At 41.2% G+C, this 26,037-nt stretch overlaps 1 protein-coding gene across 1 annotated transcript in view; it reads left to right on the top strand.

Annotated features, from left to right (window-relative positions):
- Positions 1–1,097: 1,097 nt before the first annotated feature.
- Positions 1,098–26,037, top strand: part of naa30 (N-alpha-acetyltransferase 30, NatC catalytic subunit) — a 42,900-nt gene continuing 17,960 nt past the window's right edge. The window contains exon 1 of the mRNA XM_072568800.1: positions 1,098–2,255. Within this exon, the coding sequence (XP_072424901.1) occupies positions 1,482–2,255 (774 nt within the window). The 5' untranslated portion in view covers positions 1,098–1,481. The remainder of the gene's footprint in view (positions 2,256–26,037) is intronic.

The following is a 26,037-nucleotide window of genomic DNA, read 5'->3' on the forward strand; positions in this document are numbered from 1 at the left end:
GAATCGGTGTCAAAAGCACTTTCTGTCAGGTCACAGTGATCATCCCGCATTCGCATTTCCAGCGCCTTACGCTGTTTTACACAACTGGGCCGACATCTTCAACACCAATTGAGGACGCGATGAAAACGCTTAGGTTGACATTGCGTGGCATTATCCGATGTGCACGTCGTGTGAGGAAAAGGCTCCGTTCTGCAACAACGTCAATTTTAAGACATGATTTGGAACAGCCGGTGTCGGACTGGGGTGGACAAAATTAAAAATCACAATACCAGGTTATAGTCTAAAAGGTTTATTTGGAAGCACTCGCTTTCGAACCACTGCTTCACCTTCAGATGATTGTGAAGCAGGATCATGACACATAATTTATAGCAGAAGAGTACAGTGTCATGCAGCTGAAATGATATATTCAATATAATATCATATTCAATGTATCATTTCAGCTGCACGAACTAACCTTTTGCGATAAATTGTCTTATGATCCTGATGAAGAAGCGCTTCGAAAGCTATGCCTCCAAATAAACCTGTTGGACTATAACCTGGTGTTGTGAGATTTTTTAATTTTAAGCCAGTTTCTTTTATACTTGACAGTCGTCCAGCCTTAACTACAACAGCTGTGCAAAGATACACTTCACATAAAAAGGCAAATGATAAAACACGTGTTTCACTAAAATCAAATAAATGCTAACTTTGGATTTGAGACTGACAAAAGAAGATACGAGAGCACGACTCACAAAAGTATGACGAAAAGAAAGGCTCAGTGGAGGCAATATGGCACTTGCAACGAGGGAACGTCTAAACCATTTCCCAAAGGCTAAACTCACACAGAAGACATGAGTCAAAAAACAGAAAGACTCATCAGACGGGGGAGACTAATGTTTCTTTAAATGGATGATATTGGACTCAAAACTACACAAATTCCTGTTTTGTTTGGCCGTCAAACTAAACACCATCCCATCGCGAACTCACACCAAACACAGTTTCCGGACCAGTCTCGGCGTCGGTCAAAGGTCAACGTCGTAAAACAACAGCTTCAAGGAGAGACGGGAAGCCGCATTTACGACGGTTATGACGTACGCGGGGGGCAGCGGGGCCGCGCGGCAGCTTCACTTTACGACAGTGCCTAGGTTGAGAGTGGAAACGGCCTCGAGTGACTGGCTGTATGTGGGTGCCGCGAGTGGCCGGCTTCTCCGTCTCGGTAACGAGTTGATCTCTCCCCGCCCCCCTGCCTCACGCTTCCACCCTGACTGTGTGGGTGTCGGGCTCTGCCTGACAGCTCCCGGTCCTGTGCAGCGTGGCCTGGTGTGGTCCGGTCGGCTGCGGGATGTGTGAGTGCTGAGGGCGGGCGGTGAGTTCACCACCTCCCCCCCTCCCCTCCTTCGCTACCCCCGCCCTCCCCGCTCCCCGTTCTCCCGGTTAGATCGTTTTCTCTCACCCGCTGCCTTTGGCCCTCATGCCGACGCTGCGTTTCTCCGCTCTTTAGGATGTCTGATGTACCGCCCGGGCCTAGCGTGCTTTCCCCAGCCCCCACTGACATCTCGCCCCTCTCCGCTACCCTCAACCACTCGGGAGCCTACGGCAAAGTCCCGGGGCCGCAGCCAGGAGGGGGCGGCGAGCAGGAGGAGGAGGAAGCGGCTGCTCTGGACGGGGCTGACCAGGAACGCAGCGGGGAAGGCGGGCCACGTTCGGCGAACAGCGTCGGAAACTACCCGGAGCCCAACCGAGCCAAGAAGGGCGTCCTGCACCTTCACCACCATCATCACCACCACCACCACCAGCAACAGCAGCAGCGGCTGCTCAACGGCTGTGTTATAAGCCCCGAGCTCCACTACAAGGCGGAGTGCAAAGGCCGCCTGTCCTGCGCCGAGGCCGCAACCGCCGTCGAGTTTCATCCCGGACTATCACTGCCCGAAGGAGGCAGGAGGAAAGCCGACGGCAATTATTGTGAGAGTCCCAACGTGAATCATGCGAACCAAAGGACTGCCGAGGCGGCCGGCCCTAATGCACTCAACCCCAGTGATGGACTCGATCGGATTGCTATCAGCCCAGATGATGATGAGCAGTACCGTCTGGCCGCCTCGATAGCTGATTGTAGTTTGCACCCGGAACAACAGCCCGACAGTATACGATATGTTGGCTATGAGTCAGAGTTGCAAATGCCAGATATAATGAGGTTGATCACGAAAGATTTGTCTGAACCTTATTCCATATATACATATAGATATTTTATTCACAACTGGCCACAGCTTTGTTTTCTGGTAAGTCTGGTTTGGGTGTAGGGAGCTATATATCATACATAAATCGAAAGCAATGCTTTTAATAGAAATGTTGGTATAATATCCAGAATGTAACACCTTTTTGTAAGGATGGAAAATTAGTTGCAAAGGAAAGGTCACTTTGGCATATTGCATGCTGATTCCCACACTTTCATTTGCTATCAATAGTTGTCATGCTAATGAGTGCAATTTTATTTTTGTAAGCATCTAGGCTTTAAGAACTTGCATTACAAAAGAATGAATTTGCCATGCTATTTATAGTCCTCAATGTGACGAATAACCTTGACTTTGCAGTTCTGTGAAAGACTAGATGAACAGTTCAAAGGCTTGTTTTAAAATCCTTTGAAACCCTGTGGTGTATTACTAAACGTACATTTGCTATACTGACTATTTTTTTGAAAAGTAACTCTTATTAATGCCACATCTTCTAGTGATGACTTGGATTGCTGTAGTTACTATAGACAAAGCTAATAACTTAAAAATTGTTTCACTTTTCGGCCTTTCTGCTTTTACCTGAAACACAGCTGTGAACAGTGAGATGATGTGAATGTTTTTGATTCAATGCAAAACAAAAAGTATAATCTTATCAGTTACTTTAGTGACTGCACGATGAAGACTTTCTTTCAGTTTCTTTTAGAGCAAGCCAAAAATGTGGCATCTACCTTTCTCTACCTGAAAAATACTTGTTTCTTTTTAGCATAGAGTTGTGATTTTTCTTGGGAGGTTGATAATCTTTTGAAAGCAAGCTGAAACTTTCAGTTAATAACTTAAATGATGACACACAAGATTTTGCATTTAAGACCATTCCTTCAACAAAAGACTATTGACTGTTGACAAATCTGTGTAGAAAAATGATCTTTTATGCCACAGCACAGAACATTTCCTGTTTTTCTTTAGCACAACCCAAAACACTGTTTACAGCTATGCTTTACACTCTTGTATAGATAGATATTCAATTCTTTCAGAACCCGTCCAATGTGATTTTTAACTCCTGGAAGTTTACTTCTAATTCTTTTTCACCCTGGGAACTGTTAAACTCAAGAATTTCTTTCACAGTGAGCTTCATTCTGATGTTTTTACTGTTGTACCAAGCAAGGCCATTTAAACATCTTTAGAATTCCACATGAATTCAGCATTTTTTTATCCAAGTGAGAGCCTCACGCATGCTCCTATGTGCTGAATCACTGAACTCACTGCCTATAGGTGCTGTCTCTTCCCTGGATTCTGAAAGCTTAAGTTGCCTGAGAATGTCAAGGAGATCTCAGAAGTTTTGAAAGTGTTTGGGCAAGAGGTTATGATCTGAAAACTTCCAATTCCCAACGTCGAACCCAGAAGGCTTAAGGTGTGAAGCCCTTTGGAAAGTCTGCCAGTGACTTTGTTGTCTGATAAATTTTGTTTTTTTTTACCTGATTCATCCATGACAATATGATATTATGCATCTTTCCCAATGGATTACACTGTGTGTCCTTTTACATCCTGACATGAGTTGAGCAAGACTGAATGTGTCCAGTCTCTTCGCTATCTAATTCAACTTAGTCAGGGATTCATTCATGACCAACTTTAGAAGAGGCCATGATTAGGTTTGAATTGTACAGGAAGAATTTCAAACTCTCCAGGCTAAGAGCCTTTGGTTATCCCCAACACATCCATAGCTTAGGGTATGCTGATGACTGCACAGTTGTAGCCCACATAGCAAGGCATGTTAGCTTATCATTTTCTAACATCTTCCTGATGAGAGTTATTGTTAAAGACTTTCAAGATTTGTATAAAGATTTGTAGCTCGGGTGCCAGCTGTCATAGTTATGGGTATATTTGCTGAGCTGGAAAGATGTTTTGTCCCTTGTCTCGATGACATCCTCAGTATATTGGAGCCTTTTGTGAAGTGCTGCTGTACTGTCTTCTGGAATTTGTTGGTTCAGTTTCTACTACTTCCAGTTGTTCGTTGTAGTGGCTGGTATATTGGGTCTGGGTCGATGTGCTTGTTGATGAAGTCCATTGATGAGTGTCATGTTTCTAGAAATTCTCTGGCAGTCCTCTGTTTGGCTTGACCTATGATTGTTGTGTTGTCCTAGTCAAATTTGTGGGTTCTTGTCATCTGTGTGTGTGGCTACTAGTGACAGCTGGTTGTGGCATTTATAGAGTCATAGAGATGTACAGCATGGAAACAGACCCTTCGGTCCAACCTGTCCATGCCGACCAGATATTCCAACCCAATCTAGTCACACCTGCCAGCACCCAGCCCATATCCCTCCAAACCCTTCCTATTTATATACCCATCCAAATGCCTCTTAAATGTTGTAGTTGTACCAGCCTCCACCACATCCTCTGGCAGCTCATTCCATACACGTACCACCCTCTGCGTGAAAATGTTGCCCCTTAGGTCTCTTTTATATCTTTCCCCTGTCAGCCTAAACCTATACCTCTAGTTCTGGACTCCTCGACCCCAGGGAAAAGACTTTGCCTATTTATCCTATCCATGTCCCTCATAATTTTGTAAACCTCTATAAGGTCACCCCTCAGCCTCCGATGCTCCAGGGAAAACATCCCCAGCCTGTTCAGCCTCTCCCTGTAGCTCAGATCTTCCAACCCTGGCAACATCCTTGTAAATCTTTTCTGAACCCTTTCAAGTCTCACAACATCTTTCTGATAGGAAGGAGACTGGAATTGCATGCAATATTCCAACAGTGGCTGAACCAATGTCCTGGACAGCCGCAACGTGACCTCCCAACTCCTGTACTCAATACTCTGACCAATAAAGGAAAGCATACCAAATGCTTTCTTCACTATCCTATCTACCTGTGACTCCACTTTCAAGGAGCTATGATCCTGCACTCCAAGGTCTCTTTGTTCAGCAACACTCCCTAGGACTTATACATTAAGTGTATAAGTCCTGCTAAGATTTACTTTCCCAAAAAGCAGCACCTCGCATTTATCTGAATTAAACTCCATCTGCCACTTCTCAGCCCATTGGCCCATCTGGTCCAGATCCTGTTGTAATCTGAGGTAGCGCTCTTCGCTGTTCACTACACCTCAAATTTTGGTGTCATCTGCAAACTTACTAACTGTACCGCTTATGCACGCATCCAAATCATTTATGTAAATGACAAAAAGTAGAGGACCCAGCACCGATCCTTGTGGCACTTCACTGGTCACAGGCCTCCAGTCTGAAAAACAACCCTTCACCACCACCCTCTGTCTTCTACCTTTGAGCCAGTTCTGAATCCAAATGGCTAGTTCTCCCTGTATTCCTTGAGATCTAACCTTGCTAATCAGTCTCCCATGGGGAACCTTGTCGAATGCCTTACTGAAGTCCATTTAGATCACATCTACTGCTCTGCCCTCAATCTTCTTTGTTACTTCTTCAAAAAACTCAATCAAGTTTGTGAGACATGATTTCCCACGCACAAAGCCATGTTGACTATCCCTAATCAGTCCTTGCCTTTCCAAATACATGTACATCCTGTCCCTCAGGATTCCCTCCAACAACTTGCTCACCACAGAGGTCAGGCTCACCAGTCTATAGTTCCCTGGCTTGTCTTTACCGCCCTTCTTAAACAATGGCACCACGTTTGCCAACATCCAGTCTTCCGGCACCTCAACTGTGACTATCGATGATACAAATGTCGCAGCAAGAGGCCCAGCAATCACTCCTCTAGCTTCCCACAGAGTTCTCGGGTACACCTGATCAGGCCCTGGGGATTTATCCACCTTTAACCATTTCAAGACATCCAGCACTTCCTCCTCTGTAATTTGGACATTTTGCAAGATGTCACCATCTATTTCCCTACAATCTATATCTTCCATATCCTTTTCGACAGTAAATACTGATGCAAAATATTCATTTAGTATCCCCCCCCATTTTCTGTAGCTCCACACAAAGGCCGCCTTGCTGATCTTTGAGGGGCATTATTCTCTCCCTAGTTACCCCTTTGTCCTTAATATATTTGTGAAAAACCCTTTGGATTCTCCTTAATTCTATTTGCCAAAGCTATCTCATGTCCCCTTTTTGCCCTCCTGATTTCCCTCTTAAGTATACTCTTACTTCCTTTCTACTCTTCTAAGGATTCACTCGATCTACCCTTTCTATATTTGACATATGCTTCCTTATTTTTCTTAATCAAACCCTCAACTTTTTTTAGTCATTCAGCATTTCCTATACCTACCAGCCTTCCCTTTCACCCTGACAGGAATATACTTTCTCTGGATTCTCGTTATCTCATTTCTGAAGGCTTACCATTTTCCAGCCGTCCCTTTACCTGCGAACATCTGCCTCCAATCAGCTTTCAAACGTTCTCGCCTAATACCGTCAAAATTGGCCTTTCTCCAATTTAGAACTTCAACTTTTAGATCTGGTCTATCCTTTTCCACCACTATTTTAAAACGAATAGAATTATGGTCGCTGGCCCCAAAGTGATCCCTCATTGACACCTCAGTCACCTGCCCTGCCTTATTTCCCAAGAGTAGGTCAAGTTTTGCACCTTCTCTAGTAGGTACATCCACATACTGAATCAGAAAATTGTCTTGTACGCACTTAAGAAATTCCTCTCCATCTAAACCTTTAACACTATGGCAGTCCCAGTCGATGTTTGGAAAGTTAAAATCCCCTCCCATAACTACCCTATTATTCTTACAGATAGCTGAGATCTCCTTACAAGTTTGTTTCTCAATTTCCCTCTGACTATTCGGGAGGTCTATAATACAATCCCAATAAGTGATCATCCCTTTCTTATTTCTCAGTTCCACCCAAATAACTTCCCTGGATGTATTTCCGGGAATATCCTCCCTCAGCACAGCTGTAATGCTATCCCTTATCAAAAATGCCACTCGCTCTCCTCTCTTGTCTCCCTTTCTATCCTTCCTGTAGCATTTGAATCCTGGAACATTAAGCTGCCAGTCCTGCCCATCCCTGAGCCATGTTTCTGTAATTGCTATGTTATCCCAGTCCCATGTTTCTAACCATGCCCTGAGTTCATCTGCCTTCCCTGTTCCTTCATCGAGATTGTTAATGTATAAAGTGAAAAGTTGTGGTCCCAACATTGACCCTTACGGAACACCACTTGTCACCAGTTGTCATTCTGAGAAAGACCCTTTTATCCCCACTCTCTGCTTTGTGCCAGACAACCAAGTTTTTGTCCATGCTAGCACCTTGCGTCTGACACCATGGGCCCTTATCTTACTCAGTAGCCTCCTGTGCGGCACCTTGTCTAAGGCCTTCTTGAAGTCCACATAGATAACGTCCATTAGCTTTCCTTGGTCTAACCTTCTCGTTACATCTTTAAAGAATTCTAGCAGATTTGTCAGGTATGACTTCCCCTTGATGAACCACACTGACTTTGCCCTATTTTATCATACACTTCCAAGTATTCAGAAATCTCATCCTTCACAATGGATTCCAGGATCTCACTCCCAACTAAGGTTAGGCTAATCTGGCTGTAATTTTCTGTCTTTTGCCTTACACCCTTTTTAAACAGGGGTGTCATTTTAGTAATTTCCAATTCTATCACCAGTAATGCCTCCACTATCTCTTCAGTTATCTCCCTTAGAACTCTGAGGTGTAGTCTATCTGGTTTGGGTGATTTATCCACATTCAGGCCATTCAGTTTTTCTATCATCTTCTCCTTAGTGTTGGCCACCATACTCAGTTCTGTCCCCTCTCTTGAATTTTTGTGATTTTACTCGTGTCTTCCACTGTAAAGACTGACGCAAGATAATTATTCAGTACCTCAGCCATTTCCTTGTTCCCCACTACTATCTCTCTAGTGTCCTTTTCCAGCAGCCCAATGTCCACTTTTGCTCTTTATATATCTAAAGAAACTCTGTCTTCCTTTATATTACTGACTAACTTACCCTCATATTTAATCCACTCCCTCCTTATTTCGTTTTTTGTTACTCTTCTGTAAGCTTCCCACTGCCCTTCACATTATATGCTTTCTCTTTAACTTTTATGCTATCCCTGACTTCCCTCGTGGTTACCTCATTCTCCGTGTACCATGCTTCCTTTTCCTCAGGATGTATCTCTGCACTGTCTCCTGAATTCCTCCCAGAAACCCCTGCCATTGCTGTCTTTCCTGCTCGTTAATTCTACCCAGCTCCTCACTCATGCCTGTCGTTGCTTTTATTCAGCTGTAATACTATTACCTCTGATTCTATCTTCTCCCTCTCAAATTGCTCGGGTCTCATCCTTTCCAAATTTGCATAAGTAATTTAGATGAAAAGAACAGATATAGTTGCTAAATTTGTTGATTAGACAGAGGAAGATAAAGGATTATAGATAAAGTTTGTGGGCAAAGATTTGGCACATGGCATGTAAGTGGGAAAAATGTGTAATTTTCTATTTTGGCAGGAAGAATGAAAGAGTGCAGTTATTTAAATGGTGAAAGGTTAGAGGGCTGTGAGAATCATTTGTATCGGGGTTACCTAATGCAGGAATTGTGTAAGGTTAGTATTCAGGTGCAGCGGTAGTTGGGAAAGCTGATAGAATGTTATCGGTAACTGTGAGAAGTATTGATTACAAGAGTTGTAAGGTCATGCTTTAGTTGCTTAGAGTATTGGTGAGACCACATCTGGACTATTAGGAGAAAGAGAGGACTGCAGATGCTGGAGATCAGAGCTGAAAATATGTTGCTGGAAAAGCGCAGCAGGTCAGGCAGCATCCAAGAAGCAGGAGAATTGACGTTTCGGGCATGAGCCCTTCTTCAGGAATGAGGAAAGTGAAGAAGGGCTCATGCCCAAAACGTCGATTCTCCTGCTCTTTGGATGCTGCCTGACCTGCTGCGCTTTTCCAGCAACATATTTTCACATCTGGACTATTGTCTAGAGTTCCTTTACTTAAGGAAGATTTAACTGGAACTGGGGATTTAAGACAGGTGAGTAGCAATCTTTTCTCAGAGTAGTGAGTCTTTGGAACTGTCTTCATCAAAAGGCAGTGGAAGCAGGCGCTTTGAGTGCTTTTAAGGCAGGGGTAGACAGAGACAGATCCAATAAAATGGGTGTTATGACAGCAGGTGAGACTGGGAAGGCAACTTAGTCATCTTCATCCATAGGATTTGCTGAAATGACCTTTGCACTGATCAGAGCACTGCAAATTGATTTTCCTTCTCTCGATACTTTCTTCTATTTGCTGGAGGCACTGGTTCCCACTTATAAATGTTTTATATTTATCAATTAAATTCAACAGCTTGTAGCAACCAAAAAGAGGAAATAAATTTTACTACCTCCATGATTGAGATACCTTTTACTCCAGAGAAAACAGCTCCTGTTTTGCTCCTCCCAATCAGTACAGCTACCTTGAAGCCAAAAACATAGTTGCTGGCAGAGAGAGGGCCCTTATCATCAATGACTGGTCTGTTGACTGCTGATCCGTCAGCTTTAATTGTCAGCCAAAGCTCCCTTCACACAGCCCTTTGCTTCAACTTGTCTGCAAGTCAGCCTGCTGCTCCTGCTTGATACAGTACAGCAGTCCATCAACGACCTTTGTTTTTTAAAAGTTATTTTTTCATTTCAGTGGACAAAGGTACAACAAAATAGATAGTTTTACACTTGCAAAATTCCTGTCCTTAGGACAGATCCTCAAATATCTGTTGCTTAAGAACTACTCTACTGAGCTACCCAAAGATAGAAATCTCACAGCCTGCTAGATGTTATCTTTGATTTGAGGGACTGATGGTTGTGACTAAATTGAAAGTATATGTAAATTGCTGGGTTATCCAGGAGTGTTTTGAGCCTTGGATGATAAGAGGGGATATTAAAGAATAGGTGTTGCATCTCCTATGTTCACATGGAAAAAAATGTTGTGTGCAAAGATGACTGAGAAGGGTGTCATAAAGGGGAAAAGGCTGTAGTGAGAAAGATGTGTTTGGCATCATGCTGGAGAAGTTTACAATTGTAGAACATGATCCATTTATGGGGCTGTTGAGGCAGAAGCTATCCCGACTGCCACCATTTTGTCTCCTTTTCTTTGCATGTCAGCCTTAAGTTTTTTGTTTTGCTGTCAGACAGCAATTGTTTATTATTGTCATTTGAATCTCCTCTGTACCCATTTTTTGTTTCTTGTCCCATTACTGCTTCCTTTGGCTGTGCTGCAACTGTTCTATCATGTAATGTCTCCTGTCTTGTTTCCTATGTTGGATCTTTCCTTAATCCACCCTCCGCTTTTGCACTTTAATAAAAGCTGTTAAATTTCTAATTTCCCAATTCTGATGAAAGGTTAGGCCTGAAACTCGACTTTTTTTCTTCCCACGGATGCTGATTGACCTGTGGGTGTTTCCAACATTTTGTGTTTAAATTTAAAATTTCCATCTTTCTGAATGTTTTGCTTTTGGATTTATTTTTAAGGTACTTTTAATTCTCTAATAGTTCCCATGGTGCCCCTCCGTGCCAAAATCAGACAAAATTCAATACTGAACCACTTGAGACAAACTTGGGACAGGAGACCAAACGTTTGGTCAAATTGGTAGGTTTTAAGGTGTGCCTTAAAAATGAAAAATGAGGTGGAGCGATTTGGGAGTTAATTCCAGAGCTTTGGGACTAAATCAGCTGAAAGTATGTCTGCTACTTAGATTAGATTAGATTACTTAGTGTGGAAACAGGCCCTTCGGCCCAACAAGTCCACACCGCCCCGCTGAAGCGCAACCCACCCATACCCCTACATTTACCCCTTATCTAACACTACGGGCAACTTAGCATGGCCAATTCACCTGACCTGCACATCTTTGGACTGTGGGAGGAAACCGGAGCACCTGGAGGAAACCCACGCAGACACGGGGAGAACGTGCAAACTCCACACAGTTAGTCGCCTGAGGCTGGAATTGAACCCGGATCTCTGGCGCTGTGAGGCAACAGTGCTAACCACTGTGCCACCGTGCCGCCCAATCACTTGTTGAGTGATTGATTAAAACCAGGGATTCTTGAGTCTCGAAGTAGAAGACAGCAAATATTACCGAGGGCTGTTGACCTGGAGATGTTAATCCAGGAAAGGGGGAGTAGCATCATGCATCAAATTGGAAACTAGGATAAGAATTTTAAAATCGTAATGTTGCTTAACCAGAGTTTAGTGTTGGTCAGCAGGTACAATGGTGATGACTAAACAGAACTTAGTAAAAATGAGTGTAGTCCCGTTATTCCCCCTCAGTCAAAGCAAAACGCTCAGAGACACAGTATAGTTTAACCTCTTTCACCTTTATTCTGGGCCCTGGAGGGAAAGACCACAACTGCCCAAGTGCACAGGGACATGAGTTGTCAGCCATCTCTCTTGAACAGCAGTTTCTTAATGAATTATATAGTCATTTTACAGGGTGGAGTATTGAGGTAAAGCAACACACATTAATTGGGTGACTGTTACAATCAGCGGGTGTCAGTAGTAAAGATTAAGCCATCTGCTGTTGCACAATGAATGTTCTTAACTGGCTTCACATAATGATTACTTTTCATTTTGTTAAACTGACCTTACATCCTGAATGGTTTCAATATTGTTAAATGGTTCTACATAATGAATGCTTTTCCACCTTGTTAACTCATTACTCTTGCGTCCAGCACTCCATTGTTAACTGAAAGTGCTTACCTAATCTGAGTCCTGCTCAACTGAACCTCTTGTTTCATAAAACACAGAGCTCAACTCTTTCCTACCTGCTTATACCCTATACATATTCTCATTAGGACACAGTGGTTTGGATTATATGGATATGATTACAGAATGGAGAATATGGTATGTGTCCATGAGTATATTGGAATATTCAAAGTCATAGTGAGGATTTTAGCAATGTTCGAAATAGCACTAGGGCATTCATCCCCTTACGATTTCCTATGTTATTTCATAAAATCATGAATGATCTGCCCCAGGTCTCGATGATTCTTTTGTACTAGCTTCTCCTAGCACTCCTCTCTAAATATTTTCAGAGATCTAGCTTCCATAGCTCTGAGATGTAGCATTCCAGAACTGTGATAGGAGTTTCTTCACTTACCAGTTTTAAGTGAGTGTCCTTCTATTCTGTAACTGTGTCCCTTAGTTTGAGATTTTCCCACTGGTGGGAATATCATCTCAACATCTACCCTGTTCAACCCCCTCTGATTAGTTTTGGTCTTAGCAATATTTGACTAAAAATGTAATACTATACTCATGAGACTAAGAGCTTTGTGTAACTTTTATTAATGTACATCCAAATTTATATACTTTTTTGTTCAGACTGTTCAGAATTTAATATTGAATGGGTTTGAGAATACGTTTCTAAATGCAATCGTGTTGTACCTGATTTCTTGATTTAGCAAAAGTGACATCGCACATTTAAATGCTTTTTTAAAAAAATGTCAGCAGTACTGATTGCGCAATTAAATGCAGGCCTGTGATATTGTATTACAGGTTTTATTTGGAAACAAAGTTGTTGTTCTCTGGGTAGTATGGTCACATCCCTCCCAATTAAGATGATTTCTAGCTGCCATGAACTCGTGTGGTCTTTGTAGTGGTACTCACCTGAGTGATGATGAGTGAAATCCTAGAGTACTTTACCCAACAACAACAGTCTTTAGAATTTGAAGAACTAGCTAGGTCACTTTGGCAGGCTTGAGAATAGATATTCCAGAAGGAAAATCCTCTGCTTATTCTTGTTATTAGTTAGGAAAATCTGAATGTGAGTTGCATTATGTTGGAATATTGCGTGCAATTCTGGTCTCCTTCCTATTGGAAAGATGTTGTAAATCTTTTCTGAACCCTTTCAAGTTTAGCAAGGATGTTGCCAGGGTTGGAGGATTTGAGCTATAGGGAGAGGCTGAACAGGCTGGGGCTGCTTTCCCTGGTGCATCGAAGGCTGAGGGGTGACCTTATAGAGGTTTACAAAATGATGAGGAGCATAGACAGGGTAAATAGGCAAAGTCTTTTCATTTTGGTCAGGGAGTCCAGAACGAGAGGGCATAGGTTTAGGGTGAGAGGGGAAAGATATAAAAGAGACCTACGGGGCAACTTTATATCTGGTTGGCATGGACAGGTTGGACCGAAGGGTCTGTTTCCATGCTGTACATCTCTATGACTCTATGTAGTACTACTAATAATGATTCATGTATAGTGGAAAAACCATGGCTCAGAAAAACTAAAGTTTGCAATTTCTCCAATCTACTCTCATTACAACTTCAGAACTTACTTATCATTGTCCATTTCTCTAATTTTAAGTTCGATTCCTGCGTGAATTCTCTTAATTATATTAACAATAATGTTCTACTAATCATACATATTCCTTGTTAGTTCAGCAAATCTCTTACTAATAACTTTGCAGATGGCACCAAAATTGGAGGTGTAGTGGACAGCAAAGAAGGTTACCTCAGATTACAACAGGATCTGGACCAGATGGGCCAATGGGCTGAGAAGTGGCAGATGGAGTTTAATTCAGATAAATGCGAGGTGTTGCATTTTGGGAAAGCAAATCTTAGCAGGACTTACGCATTTAATGGTAAGGTCCTGGGGAGTGTTGCTGTACAAAGACCTTGGAGTGCAGGATCATAGCTCCTTGAAAGTGGAGTCGCAGGTAGATAGAATGGTGAAGAAGGCGTTTAGTATGCTTTCTTGTATTGGTCAGAGTATTGAGAACAGGATTTGGGATGTCATGTTGGTTAGGCCACTCTTGGAATATTGCGTGCAATTCTGGTCTCCTTCCTATCGGAAAGATGATGTGAAACAGGCTGGGGCTGTTTTCCGTTGAATGTCGGAGGCTGAGGGGTGACCTTATAGAGGTTTACAAAATCTTGAGGGGCATGGATGGGATAAATAGGCAAAGTCTTTTCCCTGGTGTCGGGGAGTCCAGAACTGAAGAGCATAGGTTTAGGGAGGGTGGGGAAAGATATAAAAGATCCCTATGGGGCAACATTTCCACGCAGAGGGTGGTACGTGTATGGAATGAGCTTCCAGAGGAATTGGAGGAGGCTGGTACAGTTGCAACATTTAAAAGGCATTTGGATGGGTATGTGAATAGCAAGGGTTTGGAGGGATGTGGGCTGGGTGCTGGCAGGTGGGACTAGATTGGGTTGGGATACCTGGTCGGCATAGACAGGTTGGACCGAAGGATCTGTTTCCGTGCTGTACATCTCTATGACTTTATGACCTGCCAAAGTCTTGTTTTCCCATCTTATTTTGCCTGTAGATTACTAGCTCCATTCCTTCATATGCTGATGTTTAATCAGGATCAATTGGCATCTTAGTTGGGAATCTTTTAATTCGATAGGTAGTGTGGAACTGGAATCACACTTGATCTGTACTCTATATGTGGTAGATTTAATAAATCTGTTGAGTTTTGGATGCTATTTCAGCTTTTGCCAATGCCAACTTTTTAGTATTAGCCACAAATTGGATTTTAGTAACTTTGCCGTTACATGTTGTTCTAGGTAAGATTTGAGCTTTTTTTTGAATTGACATAACCACTATGGAATTTTACCCTTAGAACAAAGAACATTACAGCACAGTGCTGACCCTTTGGCCATCGATGATTCCACAGGTTGGCACAACAATCTGAAGCCTATCTATCCTACACTATTTCATCCATATGTTTATCCAATGACCTTTTAAATGCCCGTAAAGTTGACGAGTCTCCTGATCTGTGGTCTGATAGGTTTCAGCAATTGTTTGTGGCATAGAGCTCTTGTGAAAAATGCACATAAGGTTGGTTAAATGCCAGGTTAGGTGAAGCTTTCATTTCTGTTTTCCTTCCCGTTCCCACAATGCATCATTGTCAAAAACCCACTTTGCACATCAGTATAGTTATTTTAGTGAGAGATTGGAAATTGACCAATGTTGATAGCTTCAGTTGTTCTTTGTGTTGTCCTCTGATGCATTGGCATGCTTCAATTCCTAGAGACCAGGAAAGAAAATTGGAGAGGAAGGCATAACCAGCAAAAAGAGCAATCCTATTGCTTAGTGACTGTTAATACCAGCAGTACTGGTGAGATCCAGTGGACGTGATCGGTTTGGATTTTCAGAAGGTCTTTGATGAGGTGCCACACAGGAGGCTGCTAAATAAGTTAGGAGTCCATGGTGTTCAGGGCAAGGTACTGGCATGGATGGAGGATTGGCTGACTGGCAGAAGGCAGTGAGTCAAAAGGTGTGGTGCCGGAAAAGCTCAGCTGGTTAGGCAGCACCCGAGGAGCAGGATGACTGGCTGTGCTTTTCCAGCACCACAGTTTTTGACTCTGATCTCCAGCAACTGGCGTCCTCGCTTTCTCCTAGAAGGCATTGAGTGTGGATAAAGGGGTACTTTTCAGAATGGCAGCTAGTGATTGGCGGAGTTCTGCAGGAGTCAGTGTCAAGACTACAAATACTCATGGAGTATATACAGGTAGACAACCCTTTATCCAAAAAGCTCCAAAGTCTTTTCTCATTAACAAGGTTGTTTGGCATGCAAACAGTTAACCCAAGTCGATACCCACTCAATGCATGTCACTCAGATGTGACACGGGGGTGTTGGAGGTGGTGGGGGTGGCGTGGCGTGGCCCAGCACTGGCAGGCCTCTATTCTGTTTCAAGGCCCATATTACTCTCAGTTACTTATTCTGAAATTCGAAAAATTCTTAATTCCGAAAACCAGCTGGTCCTGAGCATTTTGGATAAAGGATTGTGCACCTGCATTAGCAATCTGGACAAAGGAACTAAGGGCATTATTATTGAGTTGGCAGTTGACATAAAAATATTTGGAGGGACAGGTAGTATTACGGAAATGGAGAGGCTGCAAAAGGACCTGGACAGGCTGGGAGAGCGGGCAAAGAAGTGGTAGATGTAATACAATGTGGGGATGTGTAAGGTTATGCATTTTAGAGGATAAAGTCATAGACTGTTTTGTAAATGGGGAAAGGCTTCAGAAATCTGACTTGGGAGTTTCAGTTCAGAATTCTGTTAAGGTTAACATGCAGGTTCAGTTGACCGTGAGGAAGGCAATGCAATGTTAGCATTCATATCAAGAGGACGACAATAGAAGAACAGAGATATGCAGCTCAGACTATATAACCTGTTAAGAGCACATTTGGAACTTTATGATCAGTTTTGGGCACCATACCCAAGGAAGGATGTGCTGGCTCATAAGAGGTGGTCCATAGAAGATTTACAAGAATGATCCCAAAAATCAAGGGCTCGTCATATGAGAAGCGATTGAAGACTCATGGTCTGCACTTTGAGTGTAGAAGGATGAGGGTGGGGAGGGGGGTGATGGGGGATCCCATTGACATTCTCAGAACAAAAAGAGAGTAAAACAGTGTTGAATCTGGAACTCATTACCCCAGGAGGCTGTGGAGGCCAAATCACTGAGTGTATTTAAGACAGGGAGAAGGAGGTTCGTGCTTAGTAAGGAGATAAGGAGTATGAGGAGAATCAGGTTGAGAAACATATCAGCCAAGATCAAATGGCAGAATAGACTCCCATAGGCTGAATGGCCTAAGTTGGTTCTGACAACTTATGGTCTTATGGAATGTTCATTAATTTCAGTAATTAGTTCTACTTCATTAGTTCTACTTCACTATTTGTCTGCTTAAAGAAAAATAAGGCACCTCTTTCCAAAACATTATACCATGCTGTGGCAGATATAGTTGCCCAAAACTTTTGAGGGAACTCATTTTAATGTTTTAATAAATTTTTTTTTAGCCTTGAGAAAAATCTACTATTAGCTTGGTTCCAGCATACATGGACAAGCATACAGTAAAGAAACTCTGACTGCCCATTTAGCTCGGTTTACTCTGCTGCCTGTGTCTTAAATTGCACCAAAATACGGTTCAGTTTTCATCACTGTGCTTATTGGCCTATTTTGTCTCCCAATCCATCAACACTTCAATTTGAAAACATTCATCCCCGTTTTCAAATTTTTCTGGCCTCACTTTGAATTGTCCCACAGTTCCACAACTTTCTGTGATACTGGCTTTTTCAGCATCAAGATTGGTGTTCATCCCATCAGCTACAAAAACTTGGAAGCTTGGAAATTCTCTTCTTCAACCTCTACTCCACTCTTCCTTGCTTTCCTCCTTTTCAGGCAGTCCATAAAAGCCAGCTCTTTGATCAAACCTTTGGTTTTCTGCCTTAATGTGGTTCAGTGTCAAATTTTGTTTAATGCCCCGTGAAGCACGTTATAATATTTTGTAATACTAAACATTCAATATAATTGTTTTACAGAATAAATGGTGGATTGTAATTGAAATACATGTTCTTATTAATTTGTTTTATGAAGTTATTTAAACCTATGTTTCAGTAATATTGAGAGATCATTTTCAGATCTCTTGTTAGGCAGCTCCTGATGGCCGCGTACGATTTGGTTCCTCACTAAAAATGACTGCTGTGGTGACTTGAGTCTAATGCCCAACCTACAGTCTCTGTCAGAGATGGGGCAAACAGTGGTTGAGAGAATGTTGGAGGGGGAAGGGGGGGAGAATGCCTGGGTTTCCCCTGCATTTATTTCACTGTTGTGCTTGACTTGGCTGTGAAGCACTGTGGGGAATCCTGAAGAAATTCAAGCTATTATATAAATGCAACCTATTCTTTTGAACAAACAGCTTTGAAATTAAAAAGATGGTACATACAATTTTTAAGAAACTCCCAACTAATTAGATATTTCCAAATAATGTTCTAAGAATTGTTACTTGTTAATTCACAGGGGCATGGGAGCAAGGGAAAGAGACACTAATTTATTTTTAAAACATTAATGCTAGAATAGGGTTTGAAGAACTAGGATTTCTTTTATTTTTCCAAATGCAGCAATGTTGTTGAATTTGCTTCAGGTACTATCTTCCAGATTGCAACAGCAGTTTTCAAAAAGGGACTAAATGTCTACTTAAAAATGAGGAAGGAGAAATTTAAAGGAAACAGCAGAGGAATAGAGTTAAGTTGAAGTTCTTTCAAAGACCTAGCAGAGATATGACCGGCAGAGTGTGTCCTTCTGTGCTCGATATACATTAGTAAAAATGAAATTCCTGTCAACATTGCCTGGAATTTGTCAACATATGGAACCAACAAGATCATTCACTATTTTAGAAAAAGATTTTACCACACCAGCAGAAGTCAATGTAGTCCTACAATTAAATATGGTTGTAAATTTGATCTTACTGCATTTAGAATTTCTACAATATAGTTCGAAGCCCTTGTCCTTTAACAAAAGAGACCTTGGAGTGCAGGTTCATAGCTCCTTGAAAGTGGAGTCTCAGGTAGATAGGATAGTGAAGAAGGCATTTGGTATGCTTTCCTTTATTGGTCAGAGTTGAGTCCAGGAGTTGGGAAGTCCTGTTGCGGTTGTACAGGATATTGGTTAGGCCACTGTTGGAATATTGCATGCAATTCTGGTCTCCTTCCTATCGGAAAGATGTTGTGAAACTTGAAAGGGTTCAGAAAAGATTTACAAGGATGTTGCCAGGGTTGGAGGATTTGAGCTATAGGGAGAGGCTGAACAGGCTGGGGTGTTTTCCCTGGAGCGTCGGAGGCTGAGGGGTGACCTTATATAGAGGTTTACAAAATAATGAGGGGCATAGATAGAATAAATAGACAAAGTCTTTTCCCTGGGCTCGTGGAGGGCATAGGTTTAGGGTGAGAGAGGAAAGATATAAGAGGGACCTAAGGGGCAACTGTTTCGTGCAGCGAGTGATACATGTATGGAATGAGCTGCCAGATGGTGTGTTGGAGGCTGGTACAATTGCAACATTTAAGAGGCATTTGGATGGGTATATGAATAGGAAGGGTTTGGACGAATATGGGCCGGGTGCTGGCAGGTGGGACTAGATTGGGTTGGGATAACAGGTCGGCGTGGACTGGTTGGACCGAAGGGTCTGTTTCCATGTGTACATCTATATGACTCTGACTCTAAAACCAAAATATTATTGAACTGAAACTCCGGGCTAAAAAGTAGACAAAATGAATTGTGAACAAAGCAGAGATATTAAGCGTGCAGAAACCTATTCCTGCTTGATTAGAAGTATTATTATTTAGAAGTTTAAAGAAAAACTGAAAATAAAGTAGCAAATTTAGTGTCAATTCACTTTGCAGTTATGCATTTTAACATTGGTGAGAAGTCTTAATAAGGCTATCTAAATTTATAGTTGAGTGTGTTGCTGGAAAAGCACAGCAGTTTAGGCAACATCCGAGGAGCAGGAAAATTGATGTTTCAGACTGGAGCCCTTCATCAGGAATTCCACCAACATACTCAACTCTGATCTCCAGCATTTGCAGACCTCACTGTCTCATGTCTAAATTTATAGTTCATTCTGTTCCTGTACAGTTAATTCTGCTATAACAAGAGTTGGCTTAAATGCAGTTGAAGAATTTAATCTGTTATTTATAGAACGCAAGCTTTCCTTACCTGCATTAATCATTCACAATTCATACAAGACCGCAACTATCGTGTTTTATCAGAGCCAACTGTATTTAAAAAAAGATTGAAAAGTTCCTGTAGTGAAAATAAGTGTACCCTGCATATCTACACGTGGGACATTTGGCCTAAAACTGCATGAAATGGAGGAAAAGTCTCTGGGAAAGATCTGCACGCCTCGAGTGTCCTCTCCAGTGAGAATCTGAAGTCAAGCGCAACAGTGAAATAAATGCAGGGGAACCCAGGCATTCTTCTCTCTTTCCCCCCCCAAAATTCTCTCAACCACTGTCCCATCTCTGACAGACTGTAGGTTGGGCACTAGACTTGAGTCACCACAGCAGTCATTTTTAGTGAATTACAGTAAGCAATTGTGCAGAAGTTGCCACAAACAGCAAGAAACTGGCCCATTTAAACTGTTTTGGCAGTCCTATTTGAAGGAAGAAAATTGATTACGACAACCACCGGCTTGTCTTTGAAAAAGCATCAGATCTTTTACACCCACTTGAACAAGCGGAGTAATGGCTTATTTAACTTTTTGCACAAAGGAGCCCCACCCCTCAAGAGAGTAGTACTTCTATTCATATCTTCCACTGGTGCTTGAACTTGCAGTTTTCCCACTGAGAATGTTAGCATTGAACTGTTAAAGGTTTGCATGTTCTTTCACTATCTAGAAAAAAGATCTATCCCATCAAAAACATCACAAGTTGAGTAAGGGTCTTCGACTCTGTTCATTTCTGGAAAGCATAATATATTTCGAAATTTAGAGAATGCATACTGTTGTGACACTTTGGATTTAGTATTCTGAGCCATATAAATGAGGAAATAAACCAGGGAAAGTGTGTATTTTGAATCTAAAGATCTTAATAGGCTAGAATGATTTTCAACTGCAAATAAGAAAAATATCCAATACATATCTTGCATCATTGCATATGTATGATGCACTATGTATAAACTCTGCATTCACTGTGGCAACCTGTATGTATTACTTTGGTAATACCTCCTCCTTTGTGACCTGATGCCAAGAGTGATAGGGGAAACAGTATTATAAGGGATACAATTACCACCACATTCCTTTCTAAGATACATTTTGTTGTGGATTTTACAAACATGGTTTGTTCATCATCACTGGGTCAAAATTCTGTGCCTGGCATCATCATGGCTTTATCGCTGCCAAAGGGACTGATGTGGTTCAAGGTGATGGCCCAACAACACCTTGGAGCAACTAGGTATGGGCAATAAACAAAGTCTTGATAGTGGAACTCTTAACCTTAAGAAGTAGAAATTTCCATTGAAAGCACAGGACCATGAGGCCATAATAAGGCAATGTAATGTAGATTTTATATTAAGAGGCACAGAACACAAAGGTAATGTTTTTTGTTGGAATATTGCTGGCAATGAGAGATGGCTGGTGTTAGAGAGCTGTTTCTACAAACCTAAAAGATCTAGGATGTTAACCTGTTTCCACTGGATCATAACAAGAACATAAATTGAAGATAATCCAGAAGTAAAGGTCAGAAAAAAACGAATTTAGAACATGGAATTCTCTGCCATAAAGTTATGTTGAATTATGGTTCACAAATTATTTTAAAATCTATGGTTGCTTGGAGGAATATGCTGTGTTATAGATCTTTTTAAATTCTTTCATAAGATAGGTGAATGATTGACAAGGTGCTTATTCATTTTCCATCTCTAGATGTACCAGAGAAGGTGGTGTTTAGCTGTTTTAGTGAATCCCTGAAGTTCATATAGCGTGGGTATATTCATAGTTTATAGCAAAGGAGTTCCAGGACTTCAATGTAGTGACAGTGATAGTCATATTTACCCAAGTCAGTATCGTATGTGTGGCTTCAAGGAACGCTTGCTGATGGTGTTCCTATGTAATTATTGTCCTTGCTCTTTCAGATGGTAGAGTGTATTAGTTTGGAAGATGATGTTGAAAAAAAGGAAATGAGTAAGGATGTAGGATTTAACTCTGTGGCTTGTGCAGAGAAATAATCTGATGGATAAAATGCCCTCCCTCTTGTCTCCTAATACTCTATAAAGATCCTAGTGCAATGCATATTCTGTGTTGGTGTTTCTAATTATGGAGATGCTTTAAGTAACCTTAGAATACAAAAAGTAAAATTGACCTCCTTTCCTAAATGCAGAAGATAAACAGTCACTGGACTCTGCTTTCTTCCCCCAGATGCTGTCAGAACTGCTGAGTTTCACGAATGTTTGTTTTTGTTTCAAAACTATACATTTTTTTTTTGTGTTTCAATGATGTTGTGAATCATATCTTCAGAAATAATTCAAAATCATTTTCAAAATAAGGAATCTATCAGTTTCTGCACTGAGGGTGGTTATTGCAATGATATTCCATATTAAAATAGAATCATAAATGTAAAAAGTAAACAATGCACTATTTGTGATTGCAAAGGTTTGCTGATCTGTGAAGAAGTATCTTCTACTTAAGAGGTAACCCAGTCATACTGGAGGTTGAGTTCTCTTTCTATCTAACAACAGACAGGATCAGGAGTGGGCTATTTAACACTCAAACGTGTTCTGCCATTTATTGAAATCCATTATTTAATTCCAAATCACTTAATTTCCTCTATATACCTTTGGTTAACCAAAGTTAATCAATCTCTGACTTATAATTAATGATTCATCTTACATCAATTACCATTTTCAAAAGAAAGTTCCAAAAATTGTTTGATTCTGATGTCCCCTTGCAAGTCCTTTTCCTATGCGCCTTTTGTATCCCTTACTGTTTAGTAATGTTTTGATCTTTATAGCTGTCCCAGGTGCCAAGATTTATAAGAGTTTCTGCATTTGTGCTTTCTTCTTTTAGTTTATATTTTGTTCCTTACCTCTTAACCGCTTGAGGTTTTATTTGGCAATGTGAGTTTTTAAAAGGGGTGTAATCTAGTTCAATATCATTTTTTGAAAGACCTTTACTGATCTGGTTTTATGCATCAGATTTATAAAATTCAATTTGAGTGGACTCTGTCATCCCAATGAAGTCTTCCCCTGCCCCAATTTCTGCATTTGCTCAATCTTTTCCGCAGATCAATTAGCCAAGTATATTTGGCTCCCATTTCTGACCATGTTACAGATATGGCTACTATGCATTGGCTCCAAGTTGAATTTCAAACATGCAATTCATTAAATTTGTTCTTTATATTCTGTGTTTGGATGAAGAATGCTTGCTCAGGCCACACAACCAAATGTTTCACTCAGATTTATTTCTTTCTTTTTGCTTTAATTAATTAGCTTTTTCTTTAATTGTAATAGCTAAAGCAAAGTGCACTTTCTGATTACTACTGTTTTCCTTTTTTGTTTTCAAACAACCTATGCCACCTTTTTCACCTGATCTCTTCTCCAACAGTTCACAGTATTTCCTCACTATTCTCCCTTTCCATAAGGATCCAAGGATTCAGGTGGAGTCCAGCACTAATACTAGTGTCCTATAAAATGGAAGCATCTTTCCTAATCTACTTACAGGTCCACGCATTCACGTTCTTGTATTGTTTATCCCCATTTAAACTTGCTGTTGGCTCTGGTCATTACAAGGAGATTATAACCCTTGAGGTCTCCTAATTTAACTGCAATTGCTGGGTACTTTTCAAAACAGGATCTCTTGCCCACAGCTCCCGGTGTTCTTGGTTCCAATATGGATCTTAACAACTCAACCTTGCTTTCTTATCAATATTGGTTCATACGGCCTGGAAATAGTCCACATCCTGGTGTTAGGCTCGCAACATGCCATGTGGCAAGTAGGACTCTACATCTTGCTTACCAAGGGTGTGATCTGTCCCCTTAATTATTGCGTTCAAGAATTGCTAAATTTTGCTCTCCCTGTCTCCCTCCTTCTGACAATCTCTCAATCCAAAGTGTTATGATCTACATTTCAGCTGACCTAGGAGTCTTATCTGCAAAGGTAGGAAGTTCAGGTAACTGTTGGTCATTATAGAAGCAATTTGGATGAGAATATAGGAGGCATGATTAACAACTTTGCAGTGGATCCCACATTTAGTGGTATAGAGGACAGTGAAGATGGGTGATCTAAACATACAACAGGATCTTGGTCATTGGGCCAGTGCATAGGAACGGCAAATGAAGTTTAAGTTAGATAAGTACAAAGTGTTGCGCTTTGATAAGACAAACCAGCGCAGGATGTACACAGTTCCCCTTAGGGCCCTGGGGAGTGTTGTCGAACAGAGAGACGTAGGGGTGCAGGTGCATTGTTCCTTGAAAGTGGTGGCATAGGAAGACAGGGTAGTGAAGAAGATGTTTGCTATGCTTGCTTTCATTGGTCAGAGCATTGAGTATAGACGTTGGGATTGTACAAGACATTGATAAGGCATGTTTGGAGTACTGGGGTGTGTGTTTGCGTGTGCGTGTTCCGATGGTTAGAGGACACATGAATACGTACGTGAATAGGAAAGGGTTACAGGCTTATGGACCAAATGCAAGCAAGTGGGACTAGTATAGTTTGGGAAATATAGTTGGCAAGTTGCACATCTCTGATATCAAATTAACAGGTGTATAGGTTACAGACTTCTACTTGCAGCTTTTCTTAAAGAAAGGCACAACATTAGCTGTCCTTCAGCTATCATGGTGACTGTTATAATTTATAAATCAGTGTGACCCGTTCCTTGAAAATAAAGTAAACTACCAGTGAATATATATTAACCATAATGTTCAATTAGTAATCAAGTTTCATGTCAGAATTGAGCCTGAATCTCAGTAAAAAGATCTCAGAATGGTCATGACATATTGTTGTAAGTTTCACTTGTTCCCTTTAACATGGAGTCTATAGTAGGACCCAGTTTTTAATATTGCTTATACTCCACGGAAGATTCTACACTCTATTAACTTTATGGCCTCTATTGATCTCCTATTTGAGCATGGGCCAAGTCCCTTAAATCGATCAATTTAATCTGTTTCAACAAATTCACTTGACGGCAAGTTCCACATTGGCACTGTACAAGTTAAGTACATATCTTCTAAATTATTTAGATAATCTGTTTGTGGTGATATTGTACTTATGATACCAGCTCGGGACTAATCCACAATTGGTAACAGTTACGCCACATACAGCTCATTTAACATCTTCATAACTTATGTACTTGTACCCTGACAAAACACTAATGGAATAAAGAGAACCAACTTGATGAAAGGTAGGTTGTCAGCCAAAGAACAGATCAAATCAAAGCATTTCCATTGATCCTATTTGTTGGTTGGGAACTTGGGGTCAGGTCTACTGACAGATAATAAAACAACTTAAATTGCCTCAGGCCTCAATATAAGGATTACAAGAGATGATATTCCAGAGTTGGGAAACTGAACACACAGACAGGAGATGACTTGTGAAGGTGTTTTCGAGACACCTCACTTATGGCTGTAGATGATTTTAAAAAAACCCTGCTCAGGGATCGCTCAGTTTCCTACCTAGCTTCCCACAATGTCCTGGGCTACACTTGAACTTGATCAGAAGTGGGGACGTTCACTGATTGCATAATATTCACTATTTGCAGTTCATCAGATACTTAAGCAGTCTGTGTTGAATATCAGCCACACCTGAACTTCAAAGTGCAAAGGGACATTTACACCACACAAGTGCCAGGCATTTGAACTGGAACGCACTCATTTTTGGGCCCAAGAATAATGTGTTGTTCAATCCATTTTCTAAGTTTTCTTTACATTCAAACAAATAGGTCGTGCAACCTGCATTGTTCAGAGTTTTGATTGCACTTTGCTGCTGCTTATTCTCCGATCATTATCGTTTCAAAATTAAGCACTCAGCTGATTACTGATTTGGTTTTTAATGCAATGTTTATTGGTACAGTAGGATCTCTATTAATTGGTGTCCACTTGTCAACCAATCCACACACTACTCTCATGCTGTAGAAATGTAATTTTGTCCCTGAATTGATACTCTTGTATAATATCCTGATATGTGTAAGATGAGCAGAATGTGTCATTTTTCAACAGTATTTTGGGAAAGGCATAGAGGAACAATGCTGTTTATTATTGGTCAGAGGGATAAGTTGGTTTTGAACAGATCAAAGTTTGTGGTCATTTTTTGAGAGAAAAGTCATCAAGTGAGGATGAAGAAATGCTGTAGACATTTAAAAGTATTTTCAGATATAGAAGTGGTGTTTGGCTTGGAGAACCTAGTTTTTGTTGCCTTGAGATGAGGAGGAAGATGCAGTTTACCATGACAGAGGAAGTGTGAGTGGCACTGTAAAAGTGTGAATTGGTTTAACATTCTACAAAAGATGTAGCTATAGCATAAATGTAGCCTCATTCTGGAGTCAAGGGCCGAATCCAACACATGAAGAACAAAATTTTCTTGGCAAAATTTTTATTTGGCAGTTGTTTTGGCCTCAATTTCTGAAGTGGTAGAAACCCTTGTAATATTAAAGTATTTAGATGTGCACTTGCAAGACCAAGGCATACAAGGCTATGTGC

Source organism: Chiloscyllium punctatum, chromosome 4 (genome assembly GCF_047496795.1).
Source record: "Chiloscyllium punctatum isolate Juve2018m chromosome 4, sChiPun1.3, whole genome shotgun sequence".
In the NCBI taxonomy this organism is placed as follows: Eukaryota; Metazoa; Chordata; class Chondrichthyes; order Orectolobiformes; family Hemiscylliidae; genus Chiloscyllium; species Chiloscyllium punctatum.